Below are 21,649 nucleotides of genomic sequence, written 5' to 3' on the forward strand. Positions count from 1 at the left end.
ACTCATTCCACTTCCCTTCCCTTCCCTTCCCTTCCCTTCCCTTCCCTTCCCTTCCCTTCCCTTCCCTTCCCTTCCCTTCCCTTCCCTTCCCTTCCCTTCCCTTCCCTTCCCTTCCCTTCCCTCCCCTCCCCTCCCCACCCCTCCTCTCCTCTCCTCTCCTCTCCTCTCCTCTCCTCTCCTCTCCTCTCCTCTCCTCTCCTCTCCTCTCCTCTCCTCTCCTCTCCTCTCCTCTCCTCTCCTTGGCACCCTCTTACCCTCTCCATACTCCCTGCTCCCAGGTCATGACTTGACATAAACCTTATTAAAAACAACTGAACTGATGCACAGCAACCAGGCTTTGGTATCCCTTGGAATCCCTGCACTGGGTCACAGCCACACTCCTGGGGGCCTGTTTTAGGATCCAACTGGGCTGGTTGGTGATCAGCTCACACTAGACGGAGTTTGTTGCAGCACCTGAGATGCTATATGGGACTACAAAGCTAGAAAAAACAGTGCTTTCACACAGCACTCTTCGCACAGCCTCCTTTCCTCATATGGATCTCTACCAAAACTAAAACAGGAGGAAAAGACTTTCAAAAGAGAAGGTACCTTGTACTGGGTCCACTTGAAATGGATATGTTGTGTGTGCACCAGAAAACTTCTTTGGCTTTACCCCAAATTGAGAGTTTCACTGTGACTTTTGACAATCTTTCAGCAGAGTCTCAAAGTCCAATAAAGTGGTTGTATGAAAAGTCATGGGAAGTTGAGCTTCAAGGACAAAGACCACTTTTCAAGCTCATGTTGCTGATCCTTTGTGCATAGCTGCTCTGAATGTTCAAACTCTACAGAAAAGATGAAATTTGAAGATCTCTTGTTGGAAACGGGTGGATTTGGCAGATTCCAGATTTTAATTTTGTCTATCCTCTGCCTCCCAAGAATCAACCTTCCCATGCATTTCTTGCTTCACAATTTTCTTGCAGCTACCCCCTCTCATCACTGTGCAATTCCACACCAAGAAGCATTTGTGAACCTCACCATGGAGGAAGTTCTGCTCATCAGCATCCCCCGGGAGCCTGACGGCACTTTCAGGTCCTGTGAGATGTTCTTACAGCCTCAGTTCCACTTGTTGCTCAATTCTTCTCTGCAACCAGAAAACAACTCCATTATCCAGCACTGCAAGCACGGATGGGTCTATGACAACTCGCAGTTCACCTCCACCATCTCCACACAGGTAATAGCTACTACATCTCAGTGTTTTGAGGAGCAGATGAAGAGGTGTTTGTTGGGTGCACAGAATCAGAGAGGAATCTCTACGTTTTAATTAGTGGAAATTACTTAAAGAAGATTTCCAGGATGGGGAAGTTCTCTGAAGCTCAGACTCAGCAACTAGCATTTCATTATTATTTGTAGTCATTATTACCTCGCTTTGATTGTTAAAAGCTAGCACTTCTCATTATAAGCATCTTCATTTTTCCAGGTGATTGAGAGACTGGCGGGAGCCAGAGGGAAGATACATACAGGATTTTCTCTGCTGGGGCCACATGGCATTTGCACAGGATTAAACTCTGCTAGGATTTCATAAGAGCCTGTTATTTTCTTTCTTGATTTTTCCAAACACTTTGAAACTTCTGTTTCTTTGGCCACCTCTCCTCACTGATCTCCAGCTTCCCCCTCTTCCCCTCAAGATCATAGTGCCTCTCTTCTCTTACCACCAGTGTCTCTTGCTGTCAAGGCAAATACGTTCTCCCATGGCCTCCTGCTGAGATGCAGCATGGTGGCCAGCCATAACCTTGAGACTGCCCAAGGTCCATGCCCATCAAATATTAACCACCCTCCTTCTGAAATGCTTTGCTGGGGCTGACAGTGATATCTCTGGGTGTTAATGCTTTACTTTCTGTGAGCAGTCCAAATCACAGGAGGTTATAGGGAAGGGGAAAATCTGGTCAGACGAGAGGGGCATGGTTGGGTTGGAAATGATAGTGGTGGCTGTCTCAGTGAGAGCAGGGCCAAGTTTTAACTTAGAGCTGCTGCCTGTGGGCACAGAGGTGAGGGTTAGATGTACACCAGGTATGTACCTGATTTCTGCACTGTTTCAGGGAGAAAGGTGTAAAGCACCCTAGGGGAAAAGAGAGCGGAGGTGCATGAATGCTGAGCATGAATGCTGAGCATGGAATCTCATGCATCCATGGCACTGTGGTCTCAGGACATGGTATCACAGAATCATAGAATCATTTTGGTTGGAAAAGACCCTCAAAATCATCGAATCCAACCCTTAACTCAATACTATCAATAAACTACATCCCTTAAAACCTTTTCTATGTGTCTTTTAAACACCTCCACGGGTGGTGACTCAACTACTTCAGTGGACAGCCTGTTCCAATGCCTGACAACATTTTCTGTGACTGTTTCCTAATATCCAATCTAAATCTCCCCTGGCGCAAATTAAGGCCACTTCCTCTCATCCTATTGCTGCTTGTGAGAAGAAACCAACACCCTCCATGCTACAACCTCCTTTCAGGTAGTTGTGGACAGCGATAAGGTCTCCCCTCAGCCTCCTTTTCTGCAGGCTAAACAGCCCCAGTTCCCTCAGCTGTTCTTCATAAGCCTTGTACTCCACGCCCCTCACCAGCTTCATTGCGCTTCTCTGAACTCTCTCCAGCACCTCAACGTCTTTCTTGTAGTGAAGGGGGAAAAACTGTTCAAGGGACCAGGGTTTTCTCTGGAGTCTTTTGCTCTTGCAGCAACAAAGGTTGCTCAAAGTCTGGCTGGCCTCACCACAGAGGCTGCAAGGCTGGGTTGAAGATTAAATCAAGTTTTGCCAGGTTTGCACATACAGAAAACTTACTCTGCAGCTCAGCCACAGCATTCTGTAATGATTAGCGACATTTGCACCTCCAATAAAGTAAAATGATGCCATCAGGAACAAGCATTTGGTCTGACTTCTCCTCTGCCCTCCTTCCTCCACGTGGACAACTTCAAAGGAAACTGGTCAGGGAAACGGTAACTGAATGTCAACACCGCATTCTCTAAAAAAGGTTGAGGCACATCTTACAGCTCATGGCACTGCTGCACGCTCCAAATTCCCCTGGGCAGTCCCAGGAGCATGGCAGAGTGACACAGGGGAGATGAGAACCCAGACAGGTTGAGAGCAGAACAGCAAAAAGAGGATCTGTCCATCATGAGCGGTACCCAGGAAAGCTTTCTGATGCCCAAGAAGTGTTCACAGAAAGCGGATAGATAACTGGGAGGCCTCTGAATTTTGCAAGATGCAACTTCACAATTTTCAGGACTCTGGCACTGTCCTATGGCCAGTTTAGTGCAGGATTCTACCCCTCAACCAGATTTAGTCTCTATAAATTGTAAGACACAGTGGCCAACCACCAGAGAGAGGCATTGTGAAAAGGTAGCAGAGACTGATCTGGGAACTAAGTGTGATTTTGGTCTTGTGTTTCAGTGGGACCTTGTGTGCGAGCGGCGTGGACTTAACCAGGCGACGGCAACTTTCTTCTTCATTGGCGTCACGATAGGGGCTGTGATATTCGGATACCTCTCAGACAGGTTTGATCCCTTTCAGGCTGTTCCTCCAGGGCTTCATTTTCATGATGAGACCTATACAACCCTGTGACCTGAAAAAGGCAATCAGAGGGGCAGAGAAAAAAGAAAACGCAATCAAAAAGGGAGAATCCAGCCTCCCACATGATAATTGGAATGAAGTTATATTGGGAAGCAACGCGTTGACTAAATGTTTCAACCAGTTAGCAGCCCACCAGGGGAGCAACTCTGACATTGGTTAGGAGTAAGATGCATTGCAACAGTGACCACAACAAGGAAAACTGGAAAAATCCAGCCTGTGAGACCAATTTCAGAAGAGACAACTGCCTAAAAATAGAGAAAGCTGGTTAAAACAAAGCCAAAACAAGAGGCTAAAATAGTTAACTCCTTGTAACTTATATGGAAAATGGTTAAGGATATCCAAGCGAGGGGCTCAGAGCAAATGCATGCCAGATCTGGGAAAAAAAAAAAAAAAAAAAAGGCTCCAGAAAGAAAAACTGACTCTGTCATTGCTAGAGAAGCAAGGTAAAGGAGGTTATAAGAAGCAGAGAGGGACTCCTCAAGGAGGAGCTGAGGCAATGAGGAAAACAAGAAAAAACTGCTCTCTCTGGTTACATGTCAGAATGTGATAATTTAAACCTGAAAAAAGTCTGAGTAATAACCTAGAAAGGGCATCAATTAAGAATATTTTTGCAAACAGTAGAACCAGGAAGGCCACCAGAGAATACACAGTGCAGGCATAGACCCAGGACGTGCTCTTCACTGTACACTATTCAGTATTTAATGTCTGAGTTTCTGGTGCAGCAAACTGCTTCCTGAATTCCTTTCTCTTGGAGCAAAACAAGCATTACTGTACAACAGACTACAAATTCACTGCACAGCAGAGGGGAACAAGCTTCACAGTATGAAGCACTGAAGATGGGAAATTTTATCTTTGCATATAACAGTATACTTTTACAAGGACCCAAAACACCTGGTTGATCTTCAAACTGTGTGTCTTGGTTTTGTATATAAAATTGCTTTATAGCACAGTTGAAGGCAAAGAAATTCAGAGACATGAAATGGAGCAGGACAAAATAAGGCAGAAGAGAAGATCTTTGCTAGAGCAATATGAAAAAATAACTTGTTTTTCAAATGGATTGTGAGGGCGAAGAGCCAGATCAATGTGTAAAAGGAGCATCTGGAAATAAAAAGTCTGCAGACATAAGTGAGTTTTTCTGTGCAGTGCAAGAATACGTAGGGGCAGGTGTTGGAGCTGAAGCTTTGAAATAAGATGATAGAAGAAGGCATGGAGAAATAGACCTGGGGAATGCCAGTAAACTGCCAGGAGCAGAGAAACGTCATCCTAGAGCTCTACAGGACCTTTGGGATGAAAAAAATGGAACACTATTGACATTGTGTGACCTCCACAACAGAGAACTGGGAACAAATTATGTATCATGTATTAAACCAGTTTTAAACTGGTCTGCAAAAAAGATCTTGGGAACTACATGCTAGACAGCTTGACATCCACCTGTACCAGGTGAAATAGTAAGAAGCTACTCTGACAGATTGAATCAGTGGCTGGATGGGTAGATATGGTATACTGGTGTAGAATCAGCAAGATTTTGGAAGAGATTCATGTCTTACAAACATATTGGATTTCTTTGTGCTAACAGGCATGTGAACAGAAAATATACCATGCACATTGATTTCAAGAAATTTCCTTACCAAAGGCTCCTAAAGAAACTGAGCTGCCTTAGGATAAGAAGGAAGGTCTCTGCGTAACTAGATAATAGATTAAAAGGTGTCATGCCTCCCTATCTTTCCTAAGACCTCTTAAAAGCTAACAGAGAAGAGGTCCCACTTCTTTGTGCTAACAGTAATGCAGAGATTTTACCTCTAGTGCTCCAGGGTGAAAACTATATGGTCCTGGCATTTTCCTACAGTTCGAGTTCATTTTGTTCTAAGTCTCTACAGACATTTGGCTTTTAAAACAAATTTGACAAATTTTACTCTAGTAAACCCTCCAACAACTTTCACTCTGAACATATGGATCAAATTTGAAGGAGAAGAGCTTTGACATTGGGTCCATCTATTTGAAACACCCTGTATATGCAAATATGTATTGTTTCTTTATTGTCTGCTTTTTTCCAAACACTTGTTTTATACCTTGTCCTTGTACTGAATTGGCTATATGATGCTTTGGCAGACTTCCAGACTGGAATATTTATGAAAATGGCTTTTTATTAATTTTTACACTTGGGCAGTTTGCTCCTTTTATTTTATTTTATACATTTAATCTTTCTGATGTTGTGCTTTCCAAACTTTCCCTTTGAAGATAATTTTAACAGCATTATTTCTAGCACTATTCCTGTAGCCTGCAGTTCAATCCTGACAGCTCACCTCTTGTTTCCCTAGCAGGTGGTATGAATCTGCTGAGAGAGTCTAGTAATGGGTCCATAAATACCTGCCTTGCACCCTGCAGGGAATCTTATCTCTTTTTCTTACTGTATTTTCAAGAAATATCTTAATTTTAAAAAATGTTTTTCTTTCTTAGGCAGTTACCCTATAGGAATCCAGATCCAGCTCTTGTGCATTTCTGAGTGTCTGCTGTTCTGACCCAGAGGCATTATAATGACTTTTGCAAACTGGCTCTGCTCAGATTTCAAAGCAAATCCAGCAAACTGCCTGAGCCCAAGACACAGATTGTTTTTTCTCCAGAAGATTCATTAACTAGCTGCTGCATTAAGTCATTTATGATTATTTTCAGGAATGTAATTGTGGCATTATATTTCAGTACAACACTTTTTTCCCCTGGAGCAATCATTCTTGCCACCATCCTTCTCAGGTGGCCACTAAGAGAGCCCTAATGCCAGAATCAGACCAGGATCTCAGTCCCTATAGACTGGATATTACCTGTTTACAGGGTTAATTTGCTACTCCAGTTTAAACCTAAGTTTTACTCACATGCAGGGCTGATATCAGAAGACTAACACGTTGTGCTCAATTTTGATATTTAGATTCTCATAGGTTGTGTAGAAATACATACACACATATTTCTCTCTGTACGTGTGTGTACATGTGCATTTGTGTGTAGTATATTTTCTGCATTTCTCCACACTCTCCACCTAGGACTCTACACCAGGGGTAAGATGATCCTATAACTTCCAAAACCCCTGGGGAATGACCCCCTAGCAGATTCCTCATAGACCCCTTAGGACATCAGGGCTATTTGCATGAGTGGGCTGACAATGGAAAATCCTGATATTTTCCTTTGGCATCTTTGTTTTCCCTCCAAGGATCCGGGTGAAAGTGTCATGGTTCTCTGTCCTCCTTGAGACTGGTGGCAGTGGCTGGTCCTGAGTGATCTATGGGAGGAGGATGTTCTGAGACAGGCATGGGGTTCCAGACAGAAGGGTTCCAGAGGAGGCCACAAAAATGATCAGAGGACTGGAACACCTCTCCTATGAGAACAGGTCTTTCAGTAATTAAAAGGTGTCTATAAGAAAGATGGAGACAGACTTTTTAGCAGGGCCCGTTGTGACAGGACAAGGGGTAAAAGTTTTAAACTAGAGGGGACTTCCCGTCTAGACATGAGGAAGACAATTTTTTACAATAAGGGTGGTAAAATACTGAAACAAGTTGCCCAGAGAGGTGAGAGATGCCTCATTCCTGGAGACATTCAAGACCAGGCTGGACGGGGCTCTGAGCAACATGATCTAGTTGAAGATGTCCTTGCTCATTGCAGGGGGGTTTGGACTAGATGACCAGCTATATTCAGAGGCATTTTCTCCTCTCTGGGGTTTTGTATCTTGCACTCTTTGTAGACTGGAAAATACTTTCATTTCCTTTCTTGAGCCCCTGGTTTGCTCCACTTTAAACCCTGCTCCTGGGACAGATTACTAGCCACTGTAACCCAGCCTGTACTTATGGCAGGTTTGGACGGAAAGCCATGCTTCTGCTCTCACTTCTGTGTTCTGCCGTATTTGGGACGCTGAGTGCTGCCTCCATCTCCTACAGCATGCTGGCCATCACAAGGACTCTCACCGGAGTGGCTCTGAGCGGTGTCTCTCTTATTGTATTGCCTTTGGGTAAGTATGTGAGGTGTGTGTGGGAGCCCAATTGTAGAGGGGGACTTCTGACAGGCAGTGTCTAACAGACAGGGACATGTCTACCAGACAGGACAGAGCAAGTAGGAACAGGCGTTTGGAAATCATTATGCATGCAATTTCACTACAGACATCCAGAAGAACATTCCCCTTGTGAAGATCCAAGAACTGCAGTTTTCTGTTAGTCTAATTAATGCTAATTAATGCTAATTAGTTAATGGTCTACCCTAAATATAACAACTACTTATTTTTGCTTCTGTTGCAACATTAACACTTGCAGCCCATGCTACACAATTCCTGTTAAGGATCATCAGTAGCACAATAAAAGCCACAGACCAAGGCATCTGCCTCTTTCCTCTGATACTGAGATCTCACCCTTCAAACACACTCCACTGAGAAAATTCACCAGCATTGCCATGTTCTCAGCAGGAGGAGGATGGTGTGTAATTTGCAGGGTGTTTCTACCTCCCCAGTCTTGAGTTTGCTTAGTTGTTTTTATATGTGCCCAATTTGTATTTTTAGAAGAAATGAGGGGAAAGAACCACACATACGCGCACAAAAACAAACAAACAAACAAAACAAAACAAAACAAAAACCAAACAAACAAAAACAGAGCTAGGCAAAACTGATGCTGAAAAATTTAGGAAATTATATAATCAAAACAAGCTCCAAACTTCAGTGTACCACACAGAGCTCTGAATTAGTTTTGTAGATACAGATGGGACATACTAGGCAAGGCTCATTGTACCCAAGAGCAAGTTACGGGTGCAGCAAAATTTTCCAGATTTTTGCAGATACAGCCAAAATCAAGCTAAAATGGTTTCAGTACTGGAAAAGTCCACACAAGACCTGACAAATCCCAAGGCCTGCTACGTTTTTTTGTTGTTATAAAGGTTGATGCCTGCAAGACCAAGTAGAGCTTGGGAGGGACATTTCTGATTGTTAGAGGTTGTAGGAAGATGACCAGAGCTATGGAGGAAAACTGGCTTCCATTTCATACACAAAAACAAGGAGACGACCATCTATTCTGGCTTTACATGTATCTACTCCAGGTAGATTCCACATGGATGACAATTCATCTTAAGAGATTTCTTCAATCTGGAATAATAAATGAGCAGAGGAATGGGAAACTGTGCAGGCAAGATTTTTAGAGAAAAAAATCTGTTTGATGAAGAAGACTATTTGAATGCTACTGAATAGGATTTAAAAAAAAAAAAAGTATCACCTGAGCTGTTTTTAACATTGTTTCTTACTATATGTCCAGAATTTCTTATTTAGGGCTTTATTTTAGTTGCTTACAGCTTTTCAAGAGGCTAAGTATTGCAGATGAACATTTTTAAAGTGTCAGATGTTGGTCAAAGAGTGGAATTCTCCCAGAGATGACATGGGATGTTACCTCATCTTGTTTTTGTTAAAAAGCCCTGCAGACCCTTTTCTGGAGAAGTCCTCTGTATCCCAGCTGAACACTGACTTCCTCTTGCAGGGATGGAGTGGGTGGACACACAGCACCGCACCTTCTCTGGGATCCTGACTAGCACCTTCTGGAGCATTGGGAACATGTTGCTGGCCATGGTGGCATACTTGGTGCGAGAATGGCACTGGTTATTAGTAGCCGTAACGGGACCCTGTCTTCTGAGCTTTGTCTGCCTATGGTGAGTGCAGTGACCTGCAGCCAGATGGCTGGTGGGGATGGGAGCAGGCTGGGATTTGCCTCCTCTGCTCTGAGAGCATAGCAATCGTTGCATAACTAATCACAGCATCACAGAATGGTTGAGGTTGGAAGGTACCTCTGGAGATCATCTAGTCCAACCCACCTGCTAAAGAATGTTCACCTACAGCAGATCACACAGGAATGAGTCTAGGCTGGTTTTGAATGTCTCCAGGGAAAGCAATGACACAACCTCTCTGGACAGCCCATTCCAGTGCTTCATCATCCTCAAAGTGAAGAAGTTTCTCTTTGTGTTTAGATGGAACATCCTATGTTTCAGTCTGTGCCCGTTGCCCCTCATCTTATCATCGGGCACCACTGAAAAGAGTTTGGTCCCATCCTCTTGACACTAACCCTTGAGATATTTATGAGCATGTATAAGGTCCCCTCTCAGTCTTCTCTTCTCCAGGCTGAAGAGACCCACTGTCGAGGGTTAAGATTGCGGGGTGACAATCAAACCCTGGCAGATGTACTGTTAATCTCCTCTCCCCCCCACTTCCCTCTTTTGCCCCTCCCTCTCCCCCCTCCCCACTCAGAACAGGCAATCGGGAGGGAAAGAAGGACAGAGAGAAGAGAGCTGGAAAAGTTAAAGATGTTTTACTAATGCTACTAATAAGAATAGAGAAAATAATACAAAATACACAAAACCAATCTTGTAAGTCTCAGCAACTGCAGAGCCAGCACCCAAAGTCCTGGATTAGACTCTGTAGCCAACCGGAGCTGGATTCAGTCTCTCACTAGGCCTCAGTTCGCAGGGATGACCAGCAAGGTCCTCTCCTAATGTTGGCCATAAGCAGAAGGGAAGGAAAAAAAGAAGGAAAAGGGAAAAGGGCCGAGATCCTCGTGATCTCCCACTTTTATATGAAGTATTCACGTGAATGGTCAGTCTCTCCGTCATCAGTTTTCTCGTTGCCCCTCTCGCGAGATGTCCATCCGTGCTTATCAATAAGTTTGCATTCCATTGCTAGGTTTAACCAAAACATGTGTTGGGTTCTCCAGGAAAATGCAGCTAACATGAAGGCTTTAGCTGACAGGCAAATTCACTAAAAGAGAAACTTGTTTTTAACAAAACCAGGACACCCACCTCTTTCAGTCTTTTTTCATAAGAAAGATGTTCCAGACCACTAATTATATTTGTAGGTCTCCGCTGTATTCCCTCCAGTAATTCCTTGTCCTTCTTAAACTCTGGACCCCAGAACTGGACACTACTCCAGATGTGGCCTCACCAGGGCAGAGTAGAGGGGCAGAAGAACCTCTCTCAACCTACTGGTCACGCTCTTCCTAGTACACCCCAGGACACCATTGGCCTTCATGACTATAAGGGCACACTGCTGGTTCATAGTCAACCCATTTTCCACCAGGACTCTTGAGCCCTTCTCTGCAATGCTGCTTTCCCACAGGTCCTCAGCCTAGAATCAGATCCAGCAACTCCAAGAAGAGCAGGCCTCGTCTGTGTCCCACCCTTGGATTGCCCAGGCATGGTAGCTCTTGAAAAATAGAGTGGCTTGGGTTTCATCTCCTCGCCTCCAACAAGGCCAGGAGTCAACGTCTCACCACAGCTTTGGGGACAAGGAGAAGGCAGGACTGGGGCTGAGGCCAGGCATTTGGGGGACAGGTTGCATTTCTGTCCGTACCTCATTGGGGAGGTTACCTTAGTCACCAGTTTTTCCATATGAGCCAATGACATTTGCAAAGCAGGTCAGGAGCGTTTACCTCTGCGCTTTCCATTGTCATTCTCAGCTGTGTATCCATCCTAATGGACCAAATATATTCTCTTTCTGTGGGCTATTTCCCTCCTGTAGCTGTATTTAAGAAACACCTGACAGCTCCTAAGCCTTACAGTGGGAGAGGGTTCATTTAATCAAAGAAACTGATTTTCCTTTTTTTTTTTTTTTTTTAACATGTAGTAACACAGAATAGAATATGGGATTGATTCACTGATCCAGTGACTGTAATGTGAAGTGTACTGGATCAACTTATTTGATGATCCAAAGCAGTCCTTTGTATAAGAAGCTCCATTTCCTGGATGGGCAAAAGTCCTGTGTTGCATGCAGGTATTCCCACAATTGCCTCTTTGAAAACATTCAGAAATGGGGATCTGAGGTGTCCCCTACCTTATGGTGGTGGTTTAGTGCCTCTTGGACAATGGCATGGTGCTGCACCACACTGCAAAAATCACAGATGTGATTCTCAGGTCAATGGGTAGCTCTTGCTGGAAACCATGCAGAATAAGCTCTGATTGTTAGACACACAGGCCCAAAAATCATATGCATAATTGCTGAGCATAAAGAGTGATATCTGAATGCTAAAAGTGTCTTTCAGCTGCCATCAAATAACCTTCCAGAGACTATGGTTTTCCTGCTTCCTAAGTCTGTCCATCAGCACGAAGCAGGAGGTTAAGTAGCTGCACAGATCTAGCACAAAAATCTTAAATAATACTTACGAAAAATGGGATATAAACTGATGTTGTTAATCAATGGCTCAAAAAAGATACGTGGTTTCACTGGTGATGAGGATTTTCTGGCAAAAGTAACAGCTGATATTTCACTGTACAAGTACAATACAACAAAAATATGCGTTCTGCTGACTTTTTTAGTTTTTGTTTTGCTCTTTTTCTAGGACTACAAGCCATAAAAAATGGAGTCCTGTGAAGTGCTGAAATTCACAGATACGTTTGGATCCACCTTTCCCGCAATAGCTGTTGGGTTTTTTTTCTCTTATGTTAATGCCTTTAATGGAGATTAGTTTTCCAACAAGTCATACTGTAGTTTGATCAAACTTCAAGCACCCAAGAGGTGGATAATTAGAAGTCCCTGAGGTGTGGAATCAAAATCTAATTCAGCACACTTTGTAGATATTGTTGACAAAATGTCAGAACTGACTTGAGAATTTAGACAACCAAATGACATAATATTATACTCTGGGGGTGGTGGCAATAAGTGCAAAATGTCATATTTCATTCTTTATATTTCCCAAGGTTCACTGGGTGCATTATGGGAAGGGGTCAAAAAAACTTTCCAGAAAAACAGTTCTGCAAATGTTTTTTATCTACACATCCTTTTGAGCTACTGCTTGAATAGTGACAGCAGTTGTGTGTTAGTTTTATTGTAATCTGATTTAGGGCACATTAATCACCAACAGCTTACAGGGATCTGGTCTTGGACTGCTCCAGTGGGAGACTCCAGTGAGAGATTTTGATAACTGTGTGACCTCAGTAGATATCATACCCACATTCAAGGTTGTAATCTTTCCACTGACTGAAAGTCTCCTCTCAGGGGACAGACTTGGGTAGCAGAAGGTAACCACTGTGGGAAATTTCCAATGTCTTCTAGACTCTCATCCTGACAGCTTCTGGCCTGGGAAACTCTGGGCCAAACAGGGTCATGTAGCAATGAATTGCAACCAGATGCGAGATGAGAAAGAAGTCCAAGGAGAGGGAGTGGCAGATGCTAGTTTATGACAAGTGCTGGGTCTTTTGCTGGAATAGACAGAAAAATAAAAGTCACAGAACTCCTACCCTACACAAGTCTGCTAAGCAGAGCTCTCTAGAGCTGCTACTTAGCTCTACAGCAGCTCAATGAGTAACATAGATACTTCTCTGGGGGTCACAGCCACAATGATTTAGGCCCCAGCTGATTGTCTTGTGCAGAAGGTTTTGATTATTGCGAAAACCAAACCATTTTAGCAATTAACAAAGTAAGTATAGAGTATATTAAATCCTTTCTACATAGTAATTTTTTATATCACAGAATCACGGAATGGTTTGGGATGGAAGGCACCATAAAGATCATCTAGTTCCAAGCCCCCTGCCATGGGCAGGGACATCTTTCACCAGATCAGGTTGCTCAAAGCCCCATCCAACCTGGCCTTGAACACGTCCAGGGATGGGGCATCCACAGCTTCTCTGGGCAGTCTGTTCCAGTGCCTCACCACCTTCATGGCAAATAATTTATTTCTTATATCTAATCTAAATCTACCATCTTTCAGTTTAAAGCAATTATCCCTTGTGCTGTAATTGTAATTACACATCCTTGTAAAAAGTCCCTCTCCAGCTTTCCTATAGGTACCCTTTAGGTACTGGACAAAGTTTAAAGAGTCCCAAAAAGCCTGAAACACTCTGAGGCTAATTTTAATTGAGGAGTGTCTGCAACTTCAACCTGCTCAGAAAATTCAAGCTTTGATCAAAGATGTCATGATAGAAATTTTGGCTAGACATACTTCAGTTAGCAGACTGTACTCCTTTAAGGGTAGAAGAGCATGTATTTGTAACAAGGGTGTCCCATTATTCTTATTTTCATGCACCTCATTTGCTATTTTTAGCTGGGGTAGAAGTCTCATAGAGGAGACCCTATCTCTTTGGCCAGGGCCATGCATGTGGGGTGGAAAACATGGAGCACCAATAGGAACACTGTCTTCTCTCCTCGTACCAGGTGGGTCCCTGAGTCTGCCCGGTGGCTCATTGCCAACAGCAAAGTGAAACAAGCTCACAGGCATCTGCTTAGATGTGCAAGAATGAATGGAAGGAAAGACTTCACTGTCTCACCCGAGGTGAGGAACTGAAGATACAGAGACATGTTCTTTCTCTCCCGTTTTCTTTCCCTTCACTTCTATTTGATATCTGAAGCAATGGTCACCTTGCAGTGTGAACTGTGCGGCACTGTGGTCCACAGGGTGCCATGCCCCATTTTACTCTAGAAAGCAGCTACATCCACTCCTAGAGAGAAAACAGCAGCTCAGCACCCATAGGCCAGAAATTCCCTTCATTAGGTGGAGTGTCTTTCCATTCATTATCGCCATAACAAGTGTTAAAGAAATGTTCTTGACCCTAGGTTTCCTGTAGGATAGTCTCAGATGTCTGTGCTTAAAAATTATAATTTAATAAAAAATGTAAAAAGCAAGTTACAGCAAAGAAACAGTCTGGACTGGGTGCCTCTCAACGGAAGGGACCCTGAGACAAAAGAGGCTCGGGCTTTTAAACCTGTAGCTTTCTTCCAGGATTTGATCAGGACCCAGGCTGAAACCTGTAAGCTGCCAACTCTAATGCCAGTTTGTGCTGGAAGCCCTTGGTGCCTGAGAGAAGATAGAAAAGAAGACAATCTAAGTATACAGTTTTTGAGGAACGTATCCTTGGTTTCAAACTGTCTGGGTCCATCCATTATTTCTGCCTAGGTATGGTAGCCCAAAGAGCATTTCTTAAGGTGAAGTTCCTATATCCTTGTAAGAAGCAGTTCTGATTCTCAGCAAGGCTATAGGTAGACATCTAGTCCAAGATAATCTAGTTTCTAATATTAATTTTGCCAATTGCTTCTTTAAGGTCTGGTTCATCCTTTATACTTTTCCAGGTGAAAGGGGATACCAGGGGGTGTGAAAATCCCAAGATGTCTCCAAACTGTCCATTAGTCTTTGCAGTACCCTTGAGGTAAAATGTCCCCCTTGGTCTGCGTCTGTATTTTCCACTATTCCATATCTAGGAATAATTTGTTCTAAAAATCACTTTTGCTACCACTGCCACCATGGCAATGCTCAGAGGGAAAGCTCTTAACCACCTGGTAAGGTGATCTACCAACACTAGCAAATATTTAGTTCACCCAGCTGCAGGTAATTCCATGAAATAAACTTGAATATTTTGAAAGAGTTGTACACTTGGACTCTGCCCTCCTGCAGGCTGCTTTCTAAGGCCCTCTTTATTTACTTCTTGACAAATCACAGATCTTTCACAAATTTGCTTGGCTATAGTATAAATTTCAGTACACCCATATTTTCATAACACTATATCACACATTGCTTGTGTTCCCCAATGACTCTCCTGATGTAAAATTGCTAATACCTCCCTCATGGTGTGCTTATTTAACATTTTTCTACCATCTGGGAGTACCCATTTCCCATTCTGTTCCCTGACTCCTAATTCTTGGGGGACTTATTTTTCATTTTCATTGAAAACTGGAATTTCTTGTGGGGCCAGGACCTCAGGCGTGAGACAATTTAGTTATTACTTCGGGTTTTAAGGTTGCTTCTCAGGTCATTTCATCTGCTAAGCGATTTGCCCTGACACAAAATGAGTTTCCCCCGTGATGTCCATTAACGTGTTCTACAGCGACTTCTATTGGTGACATCAGGTTATGTAACACTTGTCCAACTAGTTCTTCCTGAACCAATTATTTCCCTTTCCTATTAATGAGACCCCGTTCTTCCCAAATTTTCCCAGCTAGCTTAGGTATAGCTGACTGCATTGTAGACCTAGAGTTCTGTGAATCTCTTGCATCTCAGCTAGTGAGTAAAACTTAGCAATTCTCCTGGTACTTACCCCTAATTCAGTTGCTGAAAGACTTCGTGAATAAGCACTCTCTTCTTCCTTATGGGCAGGGCTCACTTCTCATTGTGTGACTGTTTCACATATTCTGTATTTATATAAACAGATGTGTAAGTAATCACACTTTATATAAATGCACTCAGGATAAAGCATGCAGCTCACTGTTAGCTCCTGCCTGTGACCTGACACAACAGCAGACAACCACAAGGGGAAGAGGCTGGAACTGGTCAATGTTGACTTTGCTAACATCATGATCTGCCATTTTTCTGCAACCCTTCCTGCCACATGGGTTATGTCGGTAAGGCAGGAGAAGGGGCCATGGGAAGAAAAAGAGGTCTAAAATAGTAGGCAATTTATAAAGTTGTAGGAAGACATGCCTCTGATAATGTATACCCAGAGAATGGTTCTGTAATAAGAACATATCGAAAATGCAAGGTGGAGCTGGAAATGGCAAGGGCACAGGCCTCAGCCTATCTAAGGTTTCATGTCTGTTTCCTAAATGTACAGCAGCTGAGCTATTTCCTTCTTTCCACCTCTCCCAGGCCCTCAGAAAGATGGCAACAGACAGAAAGCCAGGAGAGAGTTACTCCTACATCAGCTTGTTCAGGACACCAGTTCTGCGCAAGATCTCTCTGTGTTCTGGGTCTGTCTGGTAAGCAGTGTCATTTTGCACAGGGAAATTGTCCTGCAGTTCCCCATCTGGATTTCCCTAATCCCCATCTCCACACACTCCTTTCAGGTTTGGTGTTGCCTTCTCTTATTATGGCATGAGCACGAACCTAACTGGCTTTGGGCTCAACATGTATCTCTCCCAGTTTGTCTTTGGCATCATTGAGATTCCAGCTAAGATGATGATGTATGTGCTGGTGAATAGAGTTGGACGACGGCAGAGTCAGGCGTGGACGCTCATCCTGACTGGACTATGCATAGGAGCCAACATCATCATTCCCAAGTGTAAGCCGCTCTTCTGCTATATGCAGTAGATGCTAAAGGGGAGTTTCCATTTTGTGCAGTGCTAGAGAAGGAGAACGGTAGATCTTATCCATAGGTAACTCTGTATGGAGGTGTTCTCCTCCTAGAAGAGCAACTGTGGGACCAGGTTGCTAATGTGGGCTAACCCTAATATCTGGTAGAAACAAATAGTCTTCAGCCACTGTGTCTAGTAAAGGTCCAGTGATGGCAAGGTTGTCCAACAGGAAATGTTGGGAGTTTTTATTTCATCAGTTTAGCTCCCAGTTGCACTAATGGTTGCCAAACTTACTGAACCAGATTTTGGAGACAACAGCTCCAGGACTACGAAGCTCCTTGTTTTGTCTTTAAGAGCACTGAACCTTCTTTCTTGTAGCTGAGGTCACAAGAAGCTTCTTCCTAGAGGCTGCTTTTGACCATTGTCATAAATGTCTTTTCTTTCCTCCTAGCCTTCACCTCCTTGCGCTCTGTAATAGCCATTACGGGCAAAGGTTTATCAGAAGCTGCATTCACTGTTGTCTTCTTGTACACCTCTGAGCTCTACCCCACTGTCCTGAGGTAAGAGATGACACTTGCCTGGGTACACAACCAGAACCTCGGTGGGATGTCATCCTCAGGCCTTCCACATCCACACAGCAGGGTGTGCTGCTGAGTAGACTGCAGACTGATGCCTTCCTTGACTCTAGAAGCAGCAGGTTCTAGGGATTACACATACTCACAAGAAAGCTACACCTTTTTTACCTGAGTTTTGTGTGGTTAAGTTACATTGGTAGAAAGATGTATTGAAAAGAGAGGAATATTCCATGTGGAAAGATTTTTGAACTCTGTAAGGCATCTATGCTTAGTGAAGTCTCAGCTCCCTGTGATAATCTGCCAATAACTGTTAAAAGACCCCAAAACTAATAATTTGAAATATCAACTTTTATACAGGAGACATACTTCTATGTGTTTGAAAGTCTTCTGAACATCAAATTATAGTAAAGCAGGAATTAACTCGCTTTTCAGGAGGAAAAAGAGGGCTTATTTGAAATATCTGGGTAATTGTGACATAAAACCAGATTTACCATCAGCATAATTTGGCATATAGCTAACACTCGTGAATGCAATTGTCCCACTGTTTTGGGGTTTTTTTTGGTGGTTTTTGGAGCGGTGGGTTTTTTTTTCCTCTTTTTGTGAAAGTCTGAAAAAAACCTCTTGGATAACAGCAGGGTTTGTGGCTTACTCCATCTCTGTCCCTCCCTGCTCAGAGTACCCTTCTTTGCCATATAGTCCTTTAACTTCCACTGGTCTGTTGTATGTGGGTAATGATGCATATTTAAACTGGAGTGGGCACACTAATCTGCTCTTTTCTTCTCAGATATGTTTCTTTCTTTACATGCTCAAAGACATTGACAAGTAAACACAAAAATGTAGGTTCCTTCTGCAGTACTTTGCATATGCACAAGTAGGTCCTCGAATCCCTGTTGTCAGCGTGAAATGCTACCACCCCCTGAAAATTAGTAAGTGAAATAGGTCCCAGATCTTATTATTGGCCTCTTTGTGCTCTCACAGGCTTGCAGCTACAGCAGGATCAAAAGTATCTCTACTGCACGCCACCTGCCTAGAAGTACATAGGAAAAGGAGAGATTGAGGTTTGCTCTCAGCAGATCGGAGGACTTATTAGGTGATGGGTAGCAAATGCACTCGGGGTTTTAGACATTAAAAGCAGAAACAAGTTTAAAGCAGGTATTTTTAGTGTGTAACTGTAGATTCTTTCTTATAACAGACACAAACCTATTTCTCACAGCAGCTGTGGTTGCTGTCTGGGAAATATAAAATTGGAGAAATACATGAAGTAAACAAACAAACAAAAACAAAACCAAAATGACAACCTAGGAAAAGCCTGGTAGGGGAAAAACCTGAGAGGAAAAAGACCTCACCACTCAGAGAAAAATAAGGGTAAAAGTCAGAGGGTTTGCATTTTTTCCCAAGGTCTGATATGAAAGAAGTACCTGTCTCTCATGGTGGTCTGCATGACCATGGTATCCTACCTTTTCCAGGCAGAATGGGATGGGGTACACCTGCTTCATGGCACGTATTGGTGGGGCTTTGGCCCCCCTTGTGTTTCTGCTGGATGAGGTATGGAGATCTCTGCCCGAGGTGACCTACTGTGGTGTAGCACTGTGCTGTGGGTCAGTGGCCTTCCTGCTCCCGGAGACACTCAACATGTGCCTGCCCGAGGGCATTGAGGACATCGAGAAAACACAGTAAGTCAGCTCCATCCTACCCTGCACACATAGTCTGTCAAAAGAGGCAGGGGAACATCCTTCTCTGCTGCCTGTAATTCCTTGCCTGTGGGTGGCAGCGGAAGAGGGAGAGCCCAGTGGGTATCTGGGCTGTCAGGCTTCCTGTTCTTCTGTCCAGCAGCCCAAATGTGCCTTCTTTGCATGTCTTGTCTTGAGGAAGAGTGGCTACAAAGCTTCCTGGAAGAAAAGGAACTATGGCTGTTGGTCAACAGTAGCTGAACATGAGCCAGCAGTGTGCCCAGGTGGCCAAAAAGGCCAACAGCATCCTGGCTTGTATCAATAACAGTGTGGCCAGCAGGACTAGGAAAGCAATCATCCCCCTGTGCTTGGCACTGGTGATGCTGCACCTCGAATATCGTGTTCAGTTTTGGGACACTTGCTACAAGAAAGACATTGAAGTACTAGAGAGAGCTCAGAGGAGGGTGATGAAGGTTGTGAAGGGTCTGGAGCACAAGTCTGATGAGAAATAGTTGAGGGAACTGGGGCTGTTTAGCCTAGAGAAAAGGAGGCTGAGGGGAGACCTTATCGCTGTCTACAACTACCTGAAAGGAGGTTGTAGCATGGAGGGTGTTGGTCTCTTCTCCCAAGTAGCAAGTGATAGGATGAGAAGAAATGTCCTGAAGTTGCACTAGGGGAGGTTCAGATTGGATATTAGGGAACATTTCTTCCGGGAAAGGGTTGTCAGGTATTGGAACAGGCTGCCCAGGGAAGTGGTAGAGTCACCATTCCTGGAGCTGTTTAAAAGACGCATAGATGAGATTCTTAGGGACGTGGTTTAGTGCTAGAGTTAGGTTAACAGTTGGACTTGATGATCTTGAGGGTCTCTTCCAACCAAAATGATTCTATGATTCTATGATTCTTTTCTTCCAGAGAGAAAGGGCTTCCACAAATCAGCGCTCCTGAGGGCATGCCGCTACAGTCTCTGCTGAAGTGAGGGGACTCTATGGGACAGCCACTGTGTAGGACTGCAAAACTACGCTGTGCTCTGACCTGCCAATAAATGAACCTTTAGTGTCTTCCCAGTATCTCTGCATGGAAGTAGGGCTGAGGACATTGGAGGAAGGAGGCAGATTACAAAACCAGCTGGAAGGAGCTAACCCCATGTTGTAGCATGGCCAGGAACAAGAATGCACATGTCTAACAGAGTATGGAAATAAAGGCACCCTGGGCTAAGCTCTTGCAGTCTTTGACCTTGTTGGACTAGCAGCACCTTTCAGATCACTACACAGCTTTCCAGAAACTATAATCCATTGGTTTACATGCCACAAGAAATGCAATGCAGCAATAAAAAATACTAAGTGTGAATCACACAAAACTTTGAGTGGCGGAGGAACACGCAGGTCGACTCAATATGAGTGATAAAGCATACTTTGATTTATTAGCCTGAAGAGCATATACTTATATGGTTCACGATAATTATGCATACCTGTCACCTACTAATTGGCTTAAGCTCTAACAGTACATTTGCATGGTCCTCCTACTTGCAGCTGCTAGCTATGCTTATTCTACATTCTTGTGCTCTTGAAGGCTGTTTGTGAAATTCTGCCAAGGTCTCAGTGATCTTGCTGATTTTACTGAAACAGTCAGCGGTTCCCACTGCGGCCTAGTCTTGCTACTTATGCTAAGGCCTTCAGAACAGGCTCTGCTCGTACAACTGTCCCTTATTTTTAAGCCATTCTCCAACAAAGTGTGAATCACACAAAACCAAATAATCTCAAATAAATCTAACTGGATGGTGGATAAAACATATACTATAGCTACAAATATTTATTGATTTTGGAAATGGTCTGAAGGTTTTTCACACTGAGGCTCAAAGCCAGCAAAAAGTACATGTAGGATTCTCACTGAGAATGGGACAACTGCAAGCATTTTTCACAGTAGCACAGTATCACAGTATGTTTGGGATTGGAAGGGACCTCAAAAGATCATCTAGTCCAATCCCCCTGCTGGAGCAGGAACGCCTAGGTGAGGTCACACAGGAATGTGTCCAGGCAGGCTTTGAATGTCTCCAGGGAAGGAGACTCCACAACCTCCCTGGGTAGCCTGTTCCAGTGCTCTGTCACCCTCACTGAGAAGAAGTTCTTTCTCACATTTAAGTGGAACCTCTTGTGTTCCAGCTTGATCCCATTGCCCCTTGTCCTATCATTGTTTGCCACTGAGAAGAGCCTGACTCCATCCTCGTGGCACTCACCCTTTATATATTTATAAACATTAATAAGGTCACCCCTCAGTCTCCTCTTCTCCAAACTAAAGAGCCCCAGCTCCCTCAGCCTTTCTTCATAAGGGAGGTGCTCCACTCCCTTAATTATCTTTGTTGCCCTACGCTGGACCCTCTCCAGCAGTTCCCTGTCCTTCTTGAACTGAGGGGCCCAGAACTGGACACAATATTCCAGATGGGGTCTCACTAGGGCGGAGTAGAGGGGAAGGAGGACCTCTCTCGATCTACTGACCACCCCCCTTGTAATAGACCCAAGGATGCCATTAGCCTTCCTGGCCACAAGGGCACAGTGCTGGCTCATGGTCATCCTGTTGTCCACCAGGACCCCCAGGTCCCTTTCCCCTACACTGCTCTCTAATAGGCCATTCCCCAACCTATACTGGAACCTGGGGTTGTTCCTGCCCAGATGCACGACTCTACACTTTCCCTTGTTAAATTCCATCAGGTTATCCCCCGCCCAACTCTCCAGCCTGTCCAGGTCCCGCTGGATGGCAGCACAGCCTTCTGGCATGTCAGCCACTCCTCCCAGCTTAGTGT

The 21,649-nt window shown here is 44.0% G+C and overlaps 1 protein-coding gene across 3 annotated transcripts; it reads left to right on the top strand.

The window, feature by feature from the left end:
* Positions 1-710: 710 nt before the first annotated feature.
* SLC22A7 (solute carrier family 22 member 7) lies at positions 711-20,641 on the top strand. 3 transcript variants are annotated; one of them, XM_071805796.1, is made up of 10 exons: positions 711-1,210; positions 3,434-3,537; positions 7,450-7,604; positions 9,106-9,274; positions 13,761-13,878; positions 14,673-14,749; positions 16,183-16,292; positions 17,059-17,167; positions 18,649-18,855; positions 19,765-20,641. In XM_071805796.1, exons 1-10 carry the CDS (start codon positions 833-835, stop codon positions 19,826-19,828), a joined length of 1,491 nt encoding a protein of 496 aa, XP_071661897.1. In that variant the 5' UTR covers positions 711-832; the 3' UTR covers positions 19,829-20,641. The 3 variants fall into 3 exon arrangements, with proteins under 3 accessions (XP_071661897.1, XP_071661896.1, XP_065691522.1); XM_071805795.1 differs by lacking the exon at positions 14,673-14,749 and adding an exon at positions 16,380-16,594 and having other exon boundaries at positions 717-1,210; positions 7,534-7,604; XM_065835450.2 differs by lacking the exon at positions 14,673-14,749 and adding an exon at positions 16,380-16,594 and having other exon boundaries at positions 718-1,210.
* Positions 20,642-21,649: the final 1,008 nt, after the last annotated feature.

Source organism: Patagioenas fasciata, chromosome 3 (genome assembly GCF_037038585.1).
Source record: "Patagioenas fasciata isolate bPatFas1 chromosome 3, bPatFas1.hap1, whole genome shotgun sequence".
NCBI lineage: Eukaryota > Metazoa > Chordata > Aves > Columbiformes > Columbidae > Patagioenas > Patagioenas fasciata.